This window comes from Microcaecilia unicolor, chromosome 2 (genome assembly GCF_901765095.1).
Source record: "Microcaecilia unicolor chromosome 2, aMicUni1.1, whole genome shotgun sequence".
Classification (NCBI taxonomy): domain Eukaryota; kingdom Metazoa; phylum Chordata; class Amphibia; order Gymnophiona; family Siphonopidae; genus Microcaecilia; species Microcaecilia unicolor.
The window spans coordinates 551327669-551345620 of NC_044032.1; the positions used below are offsets into that span (position 1 = coordinate 551327669).

General features: G+C 42.5%; 1 protein-coding gene across 2 annotated transcripts in view; it reads left to right on the plus strand.

Moving 5' to 3' along the window:
* Window positions 1-13340, plus strand: part of SLAIN2 (SLAIN motif family member 2) — a 157408-nt gene extending 144068 nt beyond the window's left edge. For both annotated transcript variants that reach the window (XM_030191361.1, XM_030191362.1), the window contains 2 exons: window positions 4876-5167; window positions 10221-13340. In XM_030191361.1, coding sequence (XP_030047221.1) covers window positions 4876-5167; window positions 10221-10287 — 359 coding nt within the window. In that variant the 3' untranslated portion in view covers window positions 10288-13340. The remainder of the gene's footprint in view (window positions 1-4875; window positions 5168-10220) is intronic.
* The last annotated feature ends 4612 nt before the right edge of the window (window positions 13341-17952 follow it).

The window sequence follows — 17952 nt, forward strand, 5'->3', positions numbered from 1 at the left end:
CTTCTTGAACTTTCTCTGTCAGCTCCTGTCTCAATTTTTGCTGAGTGACAGTTGAGCATAGGGCATTGTTGGTGGTTTTGTGCTAGTTCTACTGGATGATGGAGTCTGAGCCTAGTTGATACCCAGTGGGGCCGGGTCCCTCGCCTCACAGTTAGGGTGACACCCGGTGGGGCTGGGTCCTTTCTTCCCTAGCTCCACAGCTTTAGGTGGACAGTTATGGACGGTGGATTAAGGATATGAGCACTGCTCTTATCTTTCTGGCTGTGAAATCTCTAGTGCTAGTATGTCTCTTGTTCTTGTCTTCTGGCTGAGGTAAGTGTGATGCATTTTTCTTTCCTATGGCTGCAAGCGGTATCCGCAGTATCCAAAGCACCTTTATGGAGCAGCTCGGTTCACTTGGAGCACCGCTCATGTTGTCCTTTTGCTCCAGCCATATTTCTTTTCAGTGATTTACTTCTTCCTGCCTCTTTGGAGTTCCTAGGCCACAACCATCACCCAGTTGCGCACTCCATGTTCCGGTGTGTTTTTCTGCCCTGGCTGTTCTGTGGGGCTCTGCCCTGTTTCCCAGATGAGTTCCAAAAAAAAACAAAAACCCATGACTTCGTACAGTGATCGTTTAGTTCCTTTATGTGGATGAGCTCCATTTTCCTTGTGCAGTAAGGGTTCCTTGGGGACCAGTTTCTTCCTTCAGGGAGGCAGTCCCATGATGTTGGTCAGACTACTCTGGGTTTCCTTTCATTCTTGGCTTGAGCAGCGAGTTGGCTTCTCCCGTAAGTGAGCTGACCATTCCCGCTAGCGCATTCTCTTTACAGTGTTATTTGGAGGGGTCTCCTCTTCTGCCAGCGCCCAAAGGAATGGTGGGGGGCTACAAGCTGCATTCCGGTGGAAATGACCATCTCTGAACCTCAGCTGACAGTTCTCTGTTGGGCTACATGGGAGATTTTCTCTTGGCATCCAGTCATAGCGTCTGTTCAGGTTGCATGGCCAGTAACATTTCTTCTCAGGTCTGCCTAGTTAACGGCCTCTCAAGCCGAATTTGTCTGGTTCTACTGGAAGAAGGGTAGCTGAAAAGAAGACCAGCGAGACCTGAAGTGGTCCACAACCTTGTGAACTGACCATCTGAAGAAAGTACCTGTTGGTTCAGCTCTACCGGCCAGAGAGACTGTAATCCTGCATGCTGCAGAGAGCCTGTGTTGTTTCCTAAGACGGGGACTCGCTGTGGAAAACAGCTGGAGTCTAAAAGGAAAAACCTGTGTCCACTTCATCTGAGAGACCACCTAGAGTCGGCTCGGTGAGGATTACAGAGATTTATTTCCTATAGTCGGGGATTAGCTAGTGGGTTCTTATCTCAGCAAAGGCGGGTTAGTCAGAACTTGTGATCAGGAAGATGTGCTGCTAACTGTATTACTTCATGACCTAGTCAGTATTACTAATCAGGATTGTGTAATAACCTAGTAACCAGTGATATCAGTGTTTTAGTTAGACAATACATTCTACAGTTGCTTATCAGCATAAGGGAGCTATAATTGTACAGCTGAGCTGTAGTGTAGGGTGTATTATTCTATTTTCTTACCTATATAATAAATTAATATATTTCACAGCAGTGACTTTACTTTTATTCCAGTTCTCTCTAACAGAAGAAAAGTTCTGGTGTAGGCCCAGAACAGCCAGGTTCCTTTATAATATATAACCCCTGGACAGAGCTAGGAAGTTGGTTTAGCCAGACTCCTGTAAATGGAACCTGAGAATTACTCATTGGGTAGCTTTGCCCAGCAGAGTTATTCATCCTATAAATGCTTACATAAGTGGGCTTCAGCCTTGCAGTTTAGGGTGTTGGCTTGTTGGACTGACTGTCCGCAACCTCTCAGCTTGTGTCATCTTGATCGGTGGCCATTTGGTGGCCACTGTCTTCCATAGCTTTGTGCTGTTCTTCGGTACATGCTTCCTCTTCCTGATTTTGATGGGTACATTTGGTTGGGCTGCCGTCTTCTAGGCACTGTGGGGCCAGTGGTTCTCATGGGCGTTTTTTATTGCGGTTTCCTGGGTCGGTATGAAGCTATATCAATGTCTAGCTGTGGCTGCCTCCTGGTTGTTTTTCTGTGGCCGCCTAGGCAGTGGTGTGCCAGCGAATTCCTAGTCTAGTACCGGCAATCGCTGAGGTTGCCTACACTCGGTTAAGGCAGTATTTTGGCATCCGCCCCAGATTGGAGTAGGGCTTCGAGTTCTGGACTGTTGGCCGGCAGGCTTTGGCTCTGTGATGTCCTTCTCGGCCAAATTCGGGCATTGGTCCTCTGGACTGCCTCCAGGTGTTCGCTATCCTATATTTTGGCCTTGTATTTTATTCCTTCATTTTTGGCCAGTGGGGTCCCCAGGTCTCTAGGGTTCAGCTCCATCCACGGCCTTGTGGGATTTGAACTGCTAGTTGTCTTTGTGGCAGCTTGCCTTTCCTCTGGCTTGCAGCCTATTTCGATTCTGCTTGGTGAGCTATGCCCAGTGCATCCGTTGCCTTGCAAGTGGGGCAATAAGGCCTGTTTTGCATGGGCAGTGTGACTTCATCTTGGAGTTTGGCTTGCAATTCCTTCCTGGGGAGGTGACACGTTTCTTGATCTCAAGCTTCACTTTATACAGCACAGATTTTCTTCACCTTTCATCTTCCTTGCTTCTTCTAAATCTCTATTTTATTATGGGTCATGGCTTCAGCTCTAGCTGAAAGCAGGGTTCCATTAGGTTCCTGAACTCCATTTTTGCCCCTGGCACACTCCTTTATCTGCTGTTGAACACTGTGGCATCTCCATGTGGCGCACAGTTCCATCTCTCCCGGGTCAGTGCTACCCCGTCGCTGCCAGTTGGGTGCTGCTCCATCTCTGTCTATGCAGCAGTGATCCCTTTATGAGTGTGAAGGAGGCTCTATCTCTGCATATGCACCAATACTCCTTAGTGAGTTGACTGAGATTCCGTCTTTGCGGGTGGAGCGCTGCTTCACTTCGGCACATCATGAGCAGCTCCGTCTCTGGCCATGGGGTGTAGCTCCATCTCCACCAGTGGGGTGTAGCTCCTACTCTAACTGTTCGGGGTAGTTCCATCTCAGGATGAAGCACGATGCTCCATCTTGGCACAAGGGGCGGGGCTCATTTTCCGGAGGTTGCACTTGTCCCCTCTGTGATGGTTGGGTTGGCTCCCATGTGGCTCGTAGAGCTCTACTTATAGCCCTTGCTGTGGTGCGCGGTAGTCTATTTTCACATGTTCCTCAGTCTCTTCTTGAGTCAGGAAACGAGGTTCCTTTTGGGTGGTGAGCGCAGCTTCCCCTCTGGCCCCAGCCATGTTTTGTACTGTGCAGCACCACTTAGATCCACAATGTCAACTTCTCTTTCAGCGTGTTTTCTTGTGGCCTTTCTTTTATTCTGCTGGGCACTTTCGATGTTCATACTTCTAGTGGTCAACTCTGCCTTAACTGGTTTCTTGATCTTGTTTTTCGCTTCAGGTAGGCCGTTGGAGCTACTATTGACCCTTGCAGCTTTCGGTGAAGAACCGTCACTTATTGATTAAACCCTCTTGACTTGTCGTAATATTGAGCCACAGCTTCCAGTGATCACTGGATGCCAGGTGATCAACCACAAGCACAAGGTCCAGTATGGACTTATCCAAAGTGGGTTCCATTAACAACTGCTGGAATGCCCCAGTCAACATCCAGCACATTGGAAACTACATAATAGTAGTGCTGCTTCCCCTTTCACAGCTATATTGTGAATATCTTCAGTTAAATTTCTGTCCTCTTCTGCCTGTGGAGGTCTGTATATCACCCCAGTGTAGATAGCTTTTCCATTCTATCTTTCCAGATTAACCAACAGTACCTCTTTCTTTTCCAGAAAGTCATGCAATTCTGTCACTTCAATAATATAATGCCACTTCTCCTTCCTTTCTTCCTAACCTGCCTGTCCTTCCTGAACAGATTATAATTATACTCTGGGTATAATTATATCCCAGTCATGTTTCTCTGTGAGCCATATCTCTGCCACTAATTCCAAGTCATCATCTTCCATCACAGTCTCTAGATCCAGAACATTGTTTCCTGTACTATGAGTATTAGTAAATATAGTTTTCCAAGTGTTTCCCCTTTTTTCCCTTCTCTGTAGAGGCGTTTAATGTTTTACTTACTTTGAGGGCTTTTAATTATCTGGGAGCTTTGTTCACCTATCCCTACTGATTCTAGTTTAAAGCCCTCTGCTGTGGAAGACACTTTGTCCCAGCTTTTGATAGGTGAATACCATCTCTGTTCAATAGCCCTTAAAATCATCCTGTGGTCCATGAAGTTAGAAGATCCACACATTCTTCTCTAGTATGTGAGCTTCTCTGCTTTGGCCTTTACCCTCAACAGGGAGGATTGACGAGAGTACAACCCTGTGTCCCTATCTGCTTCACTATCTCTCCCGGAGCTGTGCAGTCACACTTGATACATCCAGTGGGATACCTAGCAATATCATTTGTCCCAACATGGATGAGAAGCTTTGGATAATAGTAGGCTTGATGTTTTTACCAAAAATTGTGCAGAATTCCCCCAGCAGTAATAGAGTTATGGCATAAAAAGGTGGGGAAATAATTTTCACTACTGCAGTGCATACATCTCAGAATCAGTGCAGCAGAACAAATGGCAATCGGGTAAGTCTACAGCAGGAGATGGCAGCAGCAGCAGTAGTGCTTCTCCTGGATGTGTAAATGGAAAGTTTTCTGGGTTTTAGCCTGCTCATGCCCTGTGACTAGGCTATGTTCTAGCTCATCTGATTGACTGTTGAACGCTGAGACAGAGGCCCTTGAATATTGACATGGTGGTATTTTACTGCTCTTAAAGTAATTTCTATATTTCTTTTCTTTTTCTAGTACCTTCTCCAAGTAAATTCCGGTCTCCAGCAGCACCATCCCCCCTTGCACTTCGGCAGCCAGTGAAAGCTTTCAGTAATCATGGCTTAAGTTCTGCTGGTGGTCAGGAAGTAGCACAGGTGGCTCACAGCAATCCTTCACCAGGACTCCCAACAGCTCAGCCTGCAGGTGCAGCAAGTCCTGTCAACAAACCCACAGGGACAGGAATAAGGAGTGGCTTACCAAGACCTAGCGCCCCTTCTGTAGGGGGCGTACCAGTGCCTCGTAGTAAAATTGCACAACCTCCTCGCAGGTATGTTTAGAACTAATATCACTTTTTTTCTAACCAAAATGTAGTATTCTGTGGAAAACATACTTTTGAGGGGTATTGCGCAAACTATTCTCTTACCGACTTATTCTTTCATGGGGCTGTTCATTATATACTTATTTCAGCTGAAAAACGTGTCACTACTGGTTAGTGCAGTGGGTTGTGGACCTGGGGAACTGGGTTCAATTTCCACCAGGTTCAATTCCCTCTGCAAGCCATTTAATCCTTCATTGCCCCAGATACAACAGTAGTACAACATACTACTTAGATTGTGAGCCCACTAGGGACAGACCCAGTACTTGTAAAATGAAACTGTAAACCACTTAGGTTTAAGTGGTATATGAATACTTAAATGAAGTAGCCATTGCAGAATTTTATTGTGTCTTCAACTTTGTACAAAACCCTGTTAAATCCACAAGAAGTAGTCCTACAAGAAAAGAAATTAGACTTATTTCCTAATATATTCACTTTGCATGCACAATATTTTTGTATCTGCTGAATTTTAAAGATCAGGGCTCTGACCTTGGGCCTGCTCTTTTTAACATCTTCGTGTGAAAGGACTGTCTAGTAAGGTTTGTCTCTTTGCGAATGATACCAAACTTTGTAATAGGGTAGACACCCAGAGGATGTGAATAGCATGCATAGAGATCTAGCGAAGCTTGAAGAATAGTCCAGCAATTGGCAACTCAGATTTAGTGCTAAAAAACGTAGGGTCAAACTCTTAGGTTGCAAAACTCCAAGGGAAAGGTATCGTTTAGGGGTGAAGTACTTCTGTGTACAAAAGAAGAGTGAGACTTGGAGGTGATTGTTTCTGATGATCTCAGTGTGGCCATATAGAAAAGGTGATGGTCAAAGCCAGAAGGATGCTTGAGTGCATAGTGAGAGGGATGACCAGCAGGAAAATAAGAGGTGATAGTTCCCAAGTATAAGCCTCTGGTGAGGCCCCAGTTAGAATACTGTGTGTAATTCTGGACTTCACCTATGAAAAGATATAAATAGGATGGAGTTGGTCCAGTGGCTACAAAAGTGGTCGGTGGCCTCTTTCATAAAGCGTATGGGGACTGACAAGGCAGGAGAGAGGGGATATGATAGACATTTAAATACCTCTGTGGCATTAATGTACAGGAGGTGAGCCTCTTTCAAATGAAGAAAAACTCTGGAATGAGAAGGCGTAGGATGAAGTTAAAGAGGAAATAGGCTTAGGAGTAATCTAAGAAAATACTCTTTCATGGAAAGGGTGGTGGACGCGTGGAATCACCACCCGATGGAGGTAGTGGAGACGAGGACTGTGTCTGAATTTAAGAAAGCATGGGACAGACACGTGGGATCTCTTAGGAAAAGGAGGAGATAGTGGTTGCTGTGGATGGGCAGACTGGGTTGGCCATCTGGCTGTTATCTGCCATCATGTTTCTAGGTCAATTTAATTAATTTGTAATGATAGTTTTGTGTAGTAATACGGGTTTGAAGCCATAAAAATGGGGAGTCAACTAGCTGCGACTGGCTATTTAAGGTGAGTGGACATAAGGTTTTGTACAAACGAGTTGTCAAGTACTACTTTTGAGATGTGCAATAAACATGACATGGATATGAAATTTTTTACTTTCTTACACAGTGTAATGTAATACATTTCTAGAGCACACATCTTAGCACAACTATTGTATTATTAATCAGACCTTAATATTTAGGTGAAAAAAGCTGCTATGAAGACTACTGTCTAAAGTAGAGAGCTGCACGGGATTCCCGCAGGGACGGAGGCAGTTCCTGCGGGGTTCCCGCGGGGATGGAAGCAGTTCTGCGGGGTTCCCGCGGGGACGGAGGCAGTTCCTGCGGGGTTCCCACGGGGATGGAACCAGTTCTGTGGGCTTCCCGTGGAAGTGTAAGCTGCACCTGCACCAGCCTCTCATCTACCGAATACCAATTTATTTGAGTGCTGTCTCCTCCTCCTCTTCTTCCTTGCTTTAACAGCATAAATGTGGAAAGTCTTCCATTAAGGAGGTGGTAGAGTCACAAATGATGACGGAATTCAAAAAGGCGTGGGATGAACACAGAGGATCTCTAATTAGAAAATGGAAGTTATATAAAAGCTAACCTTAAATGGCTGCATGTGTGTGGATATGTCAAGTGACACTTAGATGGCGACTCTGGCTGTGATGAACTAGAGCTGATACCTGGCAGACTTGTATGTTCTGTGTCTCATACATGGCAATCTGGTGTAGGATGGGCTGGAAAGGGCTTAGACAGCAACTTCAGTGGCTGGAACATGAGGACAGTGCTGGACAGACTTTTACGGTCTGTGTCCCACAAATGAGAACATGAATAGGCTGGAGTGGGCTTTGATGGCAACTCCAGCAGTTGGAACATAAGGATGGGGCCAGATAGACTCCTGTGGTCTTTGTTCCAGAAACACGAAAGAAAGACCATAATCAAGTATATAATATCACACTCGTTGATTTAATGATGAATTGATCATGAGTGTGACTATTGGGCAGAGTGGATGGACCGTTCAGGTCTATTTGCTGTCACTTACTATGTTACTGTTAATCCTCTTTGCTCCCAGACTGGTGCACAGACCTCAGCTCTGACACAGGCACGAGAATCAGATGTCACCTGACCTACTGGCGCGTGCATGTGGCGGCCTCTCAGCACACACTGCCAGTGAATCAGAGACAAATCTTACATGTGCGCACCAGAGTGTTCCAAGTTCCAACTTCCATTCCTTCCTTGCCTACAGTGCTGTGGCTCAAATCCAGAAAGGGAGCTGACTGGAACTTTCTTTTATGTACTATTAAATTCTTACGGGGATGGGTGGGGATGGGTTAAATTCTTGCGGGGACGGGTTGGGATGGTTTTAATTTTTGCGGGGATGGGTGGGGACGGGTAAGATTCCAGCGGGGATGGGTGGGGAGGGGTAAGATTCCAGCAGAGACGGGCGGGGATGGGTAGGATTTCTGTCCCCGTGCAACTCTAGTCTAAAGCTTCTTATTAACTGTTATTCTGACATTGCCTTGGTATGTAACAAAGTTAACAAAAATTTAACTTAGGAATGATGACTTTCACAGAAATAAAATCTAAATATAAGCTGATTTTGTCAAAAATTTAATTTTTTAAACTTGTATCAGGTTTTTATGCAATGCCCTTCAAATATAAATACATTTTAAAAATGACGACAAAACATCTCAAGGAAATGAGAAAATAATTCCATGTGAGTAAGAACATAAGAATTGCCATACCGGGTTAGACCAATGTTCCATCTACTACTACTACTTATCACATCTAGCCCAGTATCCTGCTTGCAGTAGTGGCCAATCCGGTCACAAGTATCTGACAGAAACCCAATTAGCAACATTCCATGCTACCAATCCCAGGGCAAGCAGTGGCTTCCCCCATGTCCATCTGAATAACAGACTATGGACTTTTCTTTCAGGAACTTGTCCAAACCTTTTTTTTTTTTTTTTTTTTTTAAACCCAGATAAGCTAACTGCTCATCCTCCGTCAACGAGTTCCAGAGCTTAGCTATTATTTGAAAAAAATATTTTGTTTTAAAAGTATTTACATGTAATTTCATTGAGTGTTCCCTGCACTTTGTACTTTTTAAAAGAATGAAAAATGAATTCACTTTTACCCATTCTACTCCACTCAGGATTTTGTAGACCTCAATCATATCCCTCCTGAGCTGTATCTTTTCCAAGCGAAAGAAGCCTAACCTTTTTAGCCTTTGCTCATATGGGAGGAGTTCCATTCCTTTTTCATTTTGGTCATTGAAAAAACTGTGTTGGAGCAGCTTAGTGATTAAGTGAGTGAGCAGCAGTGGCTAGACCCTTTCCATTATGGATTTAGGAGCGTGCATGGCGTGGAGCCTTTTAGTGTCAATGATAGATGAGATGAGACACAGGATAGGTGATGGTCATTCCTACTGTTTCATCGTGTTGGATATCTCTTCAGCTTTCAATATGGTTGACATTGGGATTTTATTGGGAAGACTATATGAGATTGGATTGCGTGATAATGTGTATGAGTGGTTTGTATTATACCTGAGTGGATGTTTCTGTGCAGGGATCCATTCGTTCTGCGTTGCTTTATAACATCTATATAGCTGGGTATCACTTACAGATTTTATACTGACAACAATTTCATTCCTAAATACCATAGAAAAACTGGAATTTTCAAAATCTGAAATATTCATAGATTATGAGCCCTCAAACTGTATTTCCAAGAACACAGTGCGAGACTGGTTTAATTTTAATTGGTTTTTATTAAGGGTGGGCTATTTTAATGCGTTAATAGCGTTTTGATGCTGGCTGATTTATTTATTTATTTTTTAAACCACTGACCTGGGGCAATGAGAGAATCTGGGTGAAGACTGGGTGGGGATGCATGGAGAAACTTGGTGAAGTGGGGGCATGAGAGAATCTGGGCAAAGGCTGGTGAAGGGGGCATGAGGGAGAGAAATAGAAAGATGATTGCGTTCAATAGGAGAGAGCCAGTAGAAAAGAGTGGGGGAAATGCCCAGACTGCATGCTGTGATTAATCGCGCAATAAAAATATTTGGTTGGGTGATGAATCATGATTAAAAATCTTAATCATTGCCCACCCCTAGTTTTTAGGGTTCATGGATTCTTTTTTTTGTAGTATTGAAGAACCACATAAGTTTATTACACTTACTCATATGAACATCAGAAGGGTGCTCCGCCTTGTTGACTTAGGACAAGTTTTCTCTCTTCATAATAGTTTTTGTACTGACAGTCGCAACAAAAGTGAATGGTGTAACTGTTATTTCTGTAGCCTAAGAGATCACTGGAGGATTTAATCAGGAAACCTGGGGTTCAGTCAGTTATTTAAATCTCTTTTAGTGTTAATATGGGCTCAGCCCAGAAACCATAAAATATTTAGTTCTTCAAATAATAATAAGGAATTGCATTTATTAACTAATGTGCTACAATATATATTCTGCCGTACAGACCTGAAAAAGTGCATTTTTCTAGTATGTTAATCTTGTAGAATGAAAACTTAATACTAAAGCAAATGTTTTATATTTCAGATCATTGGTGGCTCCCAAAACATACGGCAACGTGAAAGACGAGAGTTGGAAAGATGGCTGCTACTGACCTGCAGACAGTAAACATGCCAGGCTTCCCTGCTTGATGGATGACACCCCCTCAGCAGGTGGAAGGAGAAGGCTGTGCAGACTCTTCAGACGATACTTTTGGGATTGGAAGAATCCCAGTACTCTGCTCTAGATTAGCACAAAGTGGCAGAGATGATAAAGCAGCACTTTAATGACATTCAACATCAGATATTTTGTACTCGTGTAGTCATTTTTCATATATTCATGGTCATTTTGGAGAAGGAAAGAGTTTCTGCTCGACTGAATTTCAGTCCAGTTGAACATTTATGCCCGAGTAGCAAATGTTTAAGTAAAATAAACTTAGTGAATGCCAAAGAAAAAAAAACACTTTTGAAAAACTATGACAAGCAGGCAAACTCAAACTGTCCAAATGCTGCATTTGATCAGTCATAGCTATTGAGCCATTTGTAAAATGGACATTTTCTCATTCAGCATTGATGTTTGGGTTACTGTAGGCAGTCCTATCTATTGCAGGTTATTTGGAATGGTGCTGTAACAAGGTACCCTTGGGGAGAAAGTCCATGCCGCCTGTTTTGGAGGTTCGAGACAACTTTACAGAATGGCACTGAATGGAATAAAGAGTTTGGAAGTAACTGAAAAGTGAAAATTCATATTGAGTCGATTGCATCCTTTGTTGCCATGACACATCAATTTTGTGTTCTGTTGATTGCCAAAAGGGCTTCTATTGGTTATCCAGTCTTTCTAAAGTTATTAGTTCCTGTCTTCAGGAGAGACAGCTTTTGGTAACATAGCCAAGTTCTTAACACACTGTTCTGTTCTTGGGGGCGGAAAACGGGAATGAGTAGTGGTGGGTGTGTTTTCTCTGTTTACTGTAGTACTTTTGCCTTGGAAGGAAGCAGTAAATCATTTATTTTTCCTCCTCTAGCAAAGGAGAAAACTATGCACGTGTTATATGAATAATATGGAGCAGATGTTTTTACATGTGATACCAAATGACATTCATTTAGGTATTATTTCATGGTTTGGTCAATAGGTTTCTGTATCCTGTTTATAATCAAGCCCATTTATTGTCATTTTAAATTGGATTATTTAAGTTGTACATATGAGTTTTATTTTTTCTGGAGCTAGTTTGCCCCTTTCAGTATTTCAACAGTGTAGTTTAGCTTATGTATTTTACAATGTTAAAAGAAGTGTGAAATGGGCCCCACAAAAAGCCTCAGACAGCTCCCAGAAAGTGGTATTATATATTTGCGTTTACTTTTAATTTTTCTTACCATCTTCTAATAGAAATAGTATTTCAAGGAAATGAAACCAGATTTGCTTTTGTCTTTTCTATTTTTTTCAGTCCTTTGGAGAATCTCTTGGTAAATGATCAATCCATGATATGATGAGAATAGGCCATCCCTATAAGGAAATGTCTGTTAGATTTTATTTCCATATAGCATTTGTGCATGGTGGTAAAATGCATACTAAAAATAGACCCTCTGTACAGCCAGAACACTAAATCTCAGCTGTAACTTAGTACAGAGTTTGCCCAATCTGACTTGTTGATTCCTATGCTATCCACAGTGAATGTGTGAAATATTTTTGTATGTATTGGCATTCTACTTGGGAGCACATGCAAATGTATTACCAGATTAGCTGGGTTGGCCTTGAGAGCTGGGTATGAACTTGTAGTGTCAGGTGCTTTGTATTAACAGAGTGGCTTCTAAATCCACTCTGAAAAAAACCTCAAAGGGCTTAGTTTCAGGTTTACAATAAATATCCATAAGAGATGTTTGATCTGTTAGATTCTTTTGCATATTTTGGTTACACTCCAGAAAGACTCATTAGGAGTTCTCAGGGACTGATTTTGGGAGCAAATGTGCTAACGCATTATTGAGAATGGAGTAAGTTGTGGTAATTAGACCTTGCAATTGTAGATGGAGTTTGTAGCCTCTGTTGTTTGTGGACAGCCTTGGCACACTGCTCAATAAAAAATAATGCAGAATTCATTGTTTGCATTCAAATGGCCAAACAGTAACAACCTTGGACTGCAGATCACACAATTCTTAGAGAACAGACTCCCCACGTGGGTTATATGAACATAGCTACATTTCATTACTTGTGTACATGTCCTTAGATTACTGTTGCTCTATAAAGAACAGTGCACCCTTCCAGTATTACACAGTGGCACATGCTAAATCCGTCTCTGGTAGTGTGCAGTATTTATGTTTTCCATCGGTTATCTCCTGCAGTCAGTGGGAAGTCTCAAACTGAATGAAACACTCAAATCTACTTAAAAATAAATACATTAAAAAAATACTGGCTATAGAAGTGTCCTCAGTGAAAGTGAAACAGGTATGTATCTGTAAAGACAAGCATCCATCCATATGTGTGTGTGTATATATATATACACAATATGTACATATATGTATATATGTGTGCATACACACATACTTGAAAGATTGAATTTGTTAAAATGTTTTGAAATTTCATGCACAATTATATTCAGCTTACTTGAAAAGGTTAACGTTTAAATGGTGACGAGAGGAACTGAAAATATTGTATTTGTTCTCTCTTAATCCCATTACATATCTTGAAGGCTATGCTATATCATGCTTAAGTTATTTGGCTGCATATGCCTCCTTTTCCTTGCTATTAAACTACCACAGGCATTACGTTATTGAAATATATTTTGGGGAAACAGTTGCCTGTTAACTTTATTAACTGGCTTTCATGTTTTCCAGCAGAAACCTTATACATTAGCAGTTTTCTGCATCAGGAAAAAAAAAACCTTCTACTTCTAAAGATTTTGTGACTGTTTGGAAATACTGAAAAGATAAACTAGTGCCTATGATTTACTTAACTTATGTTTGATAAAGTAGAAAAGGGGATTTTTTTGAATGTGGATTATTTTTATGCTGACGGCTCTAAAGAAAAAAATTGGTCATTTTATATGTAAGTAAAAGCAGAAATTTTAGAGATCTGCTTCCAAAGTTATTTAATTTTTTTCAGTGTGTGAATGTTTTTTATGTGTTAATAAAAGCGTATAGCTATTGTAAAAATACAGAAATATTCTTAACATTTTAATGATTTTCTGAGTCTTTCTTTTCTGTTAAGTATCTGTCTGAAATAGAGCTGATGTGAACTTATATCTCATGGGAAGTGTAAAACAATACTCCCGGCCCTTGGGGAAAGCATGTGAAAACAGTCACCCCACATATCCGGGAATAATTGTCATTACTTTTGCCCACCCTTCACCCATAACTGGTCTATCTGCAGCTACTGTCAAAAGGAGGATGATTCTAGTGACCTTGGAACACTAAAATTGATCTTCCCCTAGCACTCAAGCCTGCTTGAGGCACAACCCCCTGTCTGCTCCTTTTACCCCAGGTCCCATTGTATCAAAAAGGATTGCCCTTAGTTGTATCCTGAGCTATTTACTTGCCAAATGATGGATTCTTCTGACCAGTGTCCTTAGAAGAATGTCTTTTTTTAGTAAGGTTTAAATTGAGCGCCACATTCCATGTCCCTGCTAGTGACTTTCAATCTATAGGGGCTCCCAAATCAAGTAAGGCCATATGTAGCTTAATGATCCCCACCCACCCCTACCTCTCTGGATAGAAGAAGCACCTCCAAGTCTCTTTCTAACCGTATAACATAGCTATCAGTCTGGTGGTACACAAAAACAACCTGTCTTCCCCCCCCCCCCCCCCCCCCCAATATGGCTCTTCAGATCCCTGAAATGGGGATCATTGTCCCATCTTCAGCTGCAGGATTTGCAGAAGACCTTTTTCCTCCCATATTCTACATCTACTAATCAGCAATTTTGCTCCAGGAATGAAAATTTCCGTTCAAAGGTAACTCTGATTGCTGAGTAAAGCAACATGACATAGCTCTGCAAGTGTCATGGACTACTTGAAATGAGTCTAAATATATTCGTGCATGGGAGGAAGTGGCCATTTTAGGATTGCCTAGGCCTAGCAATAAGTAGACCCTTGAGTGAGAAAGGGGAGGCCAGCCTCCTTTCATATTCTGCCAAAGTTAGCTTCCATTTATGATCTTGTGACAACCTGCATCAAGTAACCTTGGTCAAAATCCAAACATCCATAAGCATAAGGAACAGCTGTTTTGGATAGTGGCTTTAGTAGTTTTGATAAATCTGTGAATTATTAGAAAATTGAGAAGAGACATGGAAAGTGTGTTGAATACATCATCTCAGCCCAGAGATTCTCAAGATCTGTTGTATTTGAATACTTGTTCCTTTCCTTATAATTAAGAAAACTTCAGAAAATGATGTGACCATATTAGAGCCAACTATGAGAAACTAGATACTAAGGTCCCCCTTTTCAAAACAAAAAAAGGTCATAAGGAAGCAGAGGGATGTTTTTCTTTCAAAAAAAAAAAAAGTCCAAGTTTATGATTTTCAACTCCCCGATTTTAGACGTTTTGCTCCACAATTTGTCCAGCTTTCAAGAGGGTGTGTGTTGGGCAGATCATGGGCAGCACCAAAGGATAGACATTTTTCTGCAATAATGTAATAACATGAAAACATCCAAGTCTAAAATTAAGATTTTTTTTTTTTTTTTGGGGGGGGGGGGGGGGGGGGCTAGACCTGTTTCAATCATGACTAAGTGATCAAAAGGTGCCCTAAATGACAACTGAAGGAATTAAGGCATACTCCCCTCCCAGCCCCCTAAGATGTGACAGTACATACCAGGCTTTATGACAGCTTCAGATATGATGGCCATTCCTGTTAAAGCAGCAAGCAGTTTCCAGGAGTATCCTAGTGGTTAGTGCAGTGGACCTTAGAGAATGGGACCCAGGCCCATATCCCAGTCTAACTGGTACACTTGTGGTGAAACGTGAGAACCCTCCAGAAAACACTATATACCTACTGTATCTACATATAGGTGACACCTGCAGGCATAAGGGCTATTGTAATGGTTTACAGTTGGATACAGTAGGTTTTGGGTGGGTTTTGGAGGGCTTGCCATACAATATAAGGGGGTGATGGTGAGAACCTGGGACCTTTTATGTGAAGTCCACTGCAGTGCCCCCTAGGATGCCCCACTGCTCTGCTGGGCCCTCCATACATCCCAAGGGCTTGTTTTTGTTATTTCTTTCCCTTGGACTTTATTTATTTATTTATTTTTAATGGCCCTAAAAGATAGTTGCACTGAGCACAAGAACTCTAGGAAATGGCCATTTTCAAAACAAAATGTCAAATGTTTTTCTGGTGTGAAAATTGGCTACGTTCGCTACTGGATTTTTAGGTGTTTTTCGTGAAATACCAAAATCAGATTTAGACATCATATTGAAAATGCCCCTCTAAATGTTTATAATAAAGAAGATTTGAGGGAAAAAGATGTCTCCAATGTGTGACCTTGAGTAATCCATAGATTGCACAGTCAGCAGAAATCCCTGAGTGAAAGTACATATACAAATCAACTTATGCATCCAGCTTTTCTTACTTAAGCGCACAACTATGGCACGCTGTGCCAAAGATAATAAAAACAACGAACGACCCTCTAAGTTCCGGAAAGAAATAAAAACAAACCTGTTCAAAAAGGCATACCCCACCGACCCAACATAAACTCCTAAGTTCCTATGACACTGCAAAACCAAAGACTGTAATGGACATACCTTAGCCCTCATCCCCCCTCCCTAACTTCCCCAATAGTATCTACCAAACATGGACCTTCTTTTACCACAATAACACCTGTATTTGTTCATACCACAACTGGCGAATGCCGTTGCGGTACCATGTAAGCCACATTGAGCCTGCAAATAGGTGGGAAAATGTAGGATACAAATGAAACAAATATTGAATGATTTCAGTACTCACTTTAATGTTGTCTCACAGTTTCATCAAGAAGTCTAATGGGCACCATCATGAGGATTATAAATTACTAAAATTTCCAGAACTGAGGCAAAACAGGCTTAAAAAAAAAAACAATCATAATTTTGTAAACCTAACCAAAGAGTTATTAAAATAATTCTAACAGTCCTTAAAATTAACAGCTGTATCTGCCCCAACTAGCCCTTAAAATAATCCCAATATTCTTTAACATTTATAGCCATATCTCCCCCTCCCTTAGTGGTCTTAGTTAAAAGATTATCAGGCTTATTTTCGAATGATAAGGGCGCCCATCTTTTGACACAAATCGGGAGACGGACGTCCTCTCAGGGTCGCCCAAATCAGCATAATTGAAAGCCAATTTTGGGCATCCCCAACTGCTTCCCATCGTGGGGATGACCAAAGTTCCCGGGGGGGGGGGGGTGTTGGAGGCATAGCAAAGGCGGGACTGGGGCATGCCTAACAGATGGGCGTCCTCAAGCGATAATGGAAAAAAAAGGGCGTCCCTGACGAGCCCTTGGGCGACTTTACTTGGTCCATTTTTTCTTATGACCAAGCCTCAAAAAGGTGCCCAAACTGACCAGATGACCACCGGATGGAATCGGGGATGACCTCCCCTGACTCCCCCAGTGGTGACTAACCCCCTTCCACTCTGAAAAAAAAACTTTAAAAACTTTTTTTGCCAGTCTGAAATGTCATACTCAGGTCCATCGCAGCAGTATGCAGGTCCCTGGGAGGGGAGGTATGTGTGTGTCAGCAGAGGCATAGTGAAGGCGTGGACGTCCTTTCAAACATTTTGAATGTCCTGAACTGCCCCCCCCCCCCCACACACACACACACACACATAGGGACAGCCAAATTTCAAGGGAGTGGAGGAGTGGCCTAATGGTTAGAGCATTGGTCTTGCAATCCAGAGGTGGCCGGTTCAAATCCCACTGCCGCTGCTTGTGATCCAAAATCCAAATAAATGGGGTGTCAGAGGCATAGCAGGCATGGACATCCTCACAGAAACATCCACATTTTGGACATCCTCAACTGCCATTGCAGGGACAGAGGCAAAGCGAAGGACGTCCTTCACCCATACTCTTAAAAAAAAAAAAAAAACGTCCCTGACGAGCACTTGGATGTTTTCACCTGGACGTGTGGTTTTTTTTTAAGGTTGTAGGTGGCAATTTATTTAAGGTTGTAGACGGCTATTGTACACGCAGCTTGTCTGCTTGTATGAAGCCGTCTTTGGCATGCGCGGAGCAGCCACGCGTAATGCTCTGCACTGGTTTCCCCTCCTTAGGAAGGAAATTGTGTGCAAATGAGGTAACAGCAGCTCATTTACATGCGATTTCCTTCATGCATGCCCTTTCCTTTCCGAATCGGTAAGGCTTTTTCCGTTCAGTTAGTGCATCAGTCCACTGCAGTGCCTCCTAGGGTGCCCGGTTGGTGTCCTGGCATGTCAGGGGGACCAGTGCACTACAAATGCTGGCTCCTCCCACGACCAAATGAGTTGGATTTGGTCGTTTTTGAGATGGGCGTCCTCGGTTTCCATTATCACCGAAAACCGGGGACAACCATCTCTAACGTCAACCTAAATGTTGAGATTTGGGCATCCCCGACCGTATTATCGAAACGAAAGATGGGCGCCCATCTTGTTTTGATAATACAGGTTTCCACGCCCCTTCGCGGAGATGTCCTGTGAGGACGCCCTCAGGAAACCCTGGGCACCCTGTTCGATTATGCCCCTCTTTATATCTTTGGACACAATTCCAATAATTTTGGACCAATTCCCATTTGGCAACCAGATTTTGGAAATGCATAAAAGGTTGAAATCATTATACATAATCAGACCTT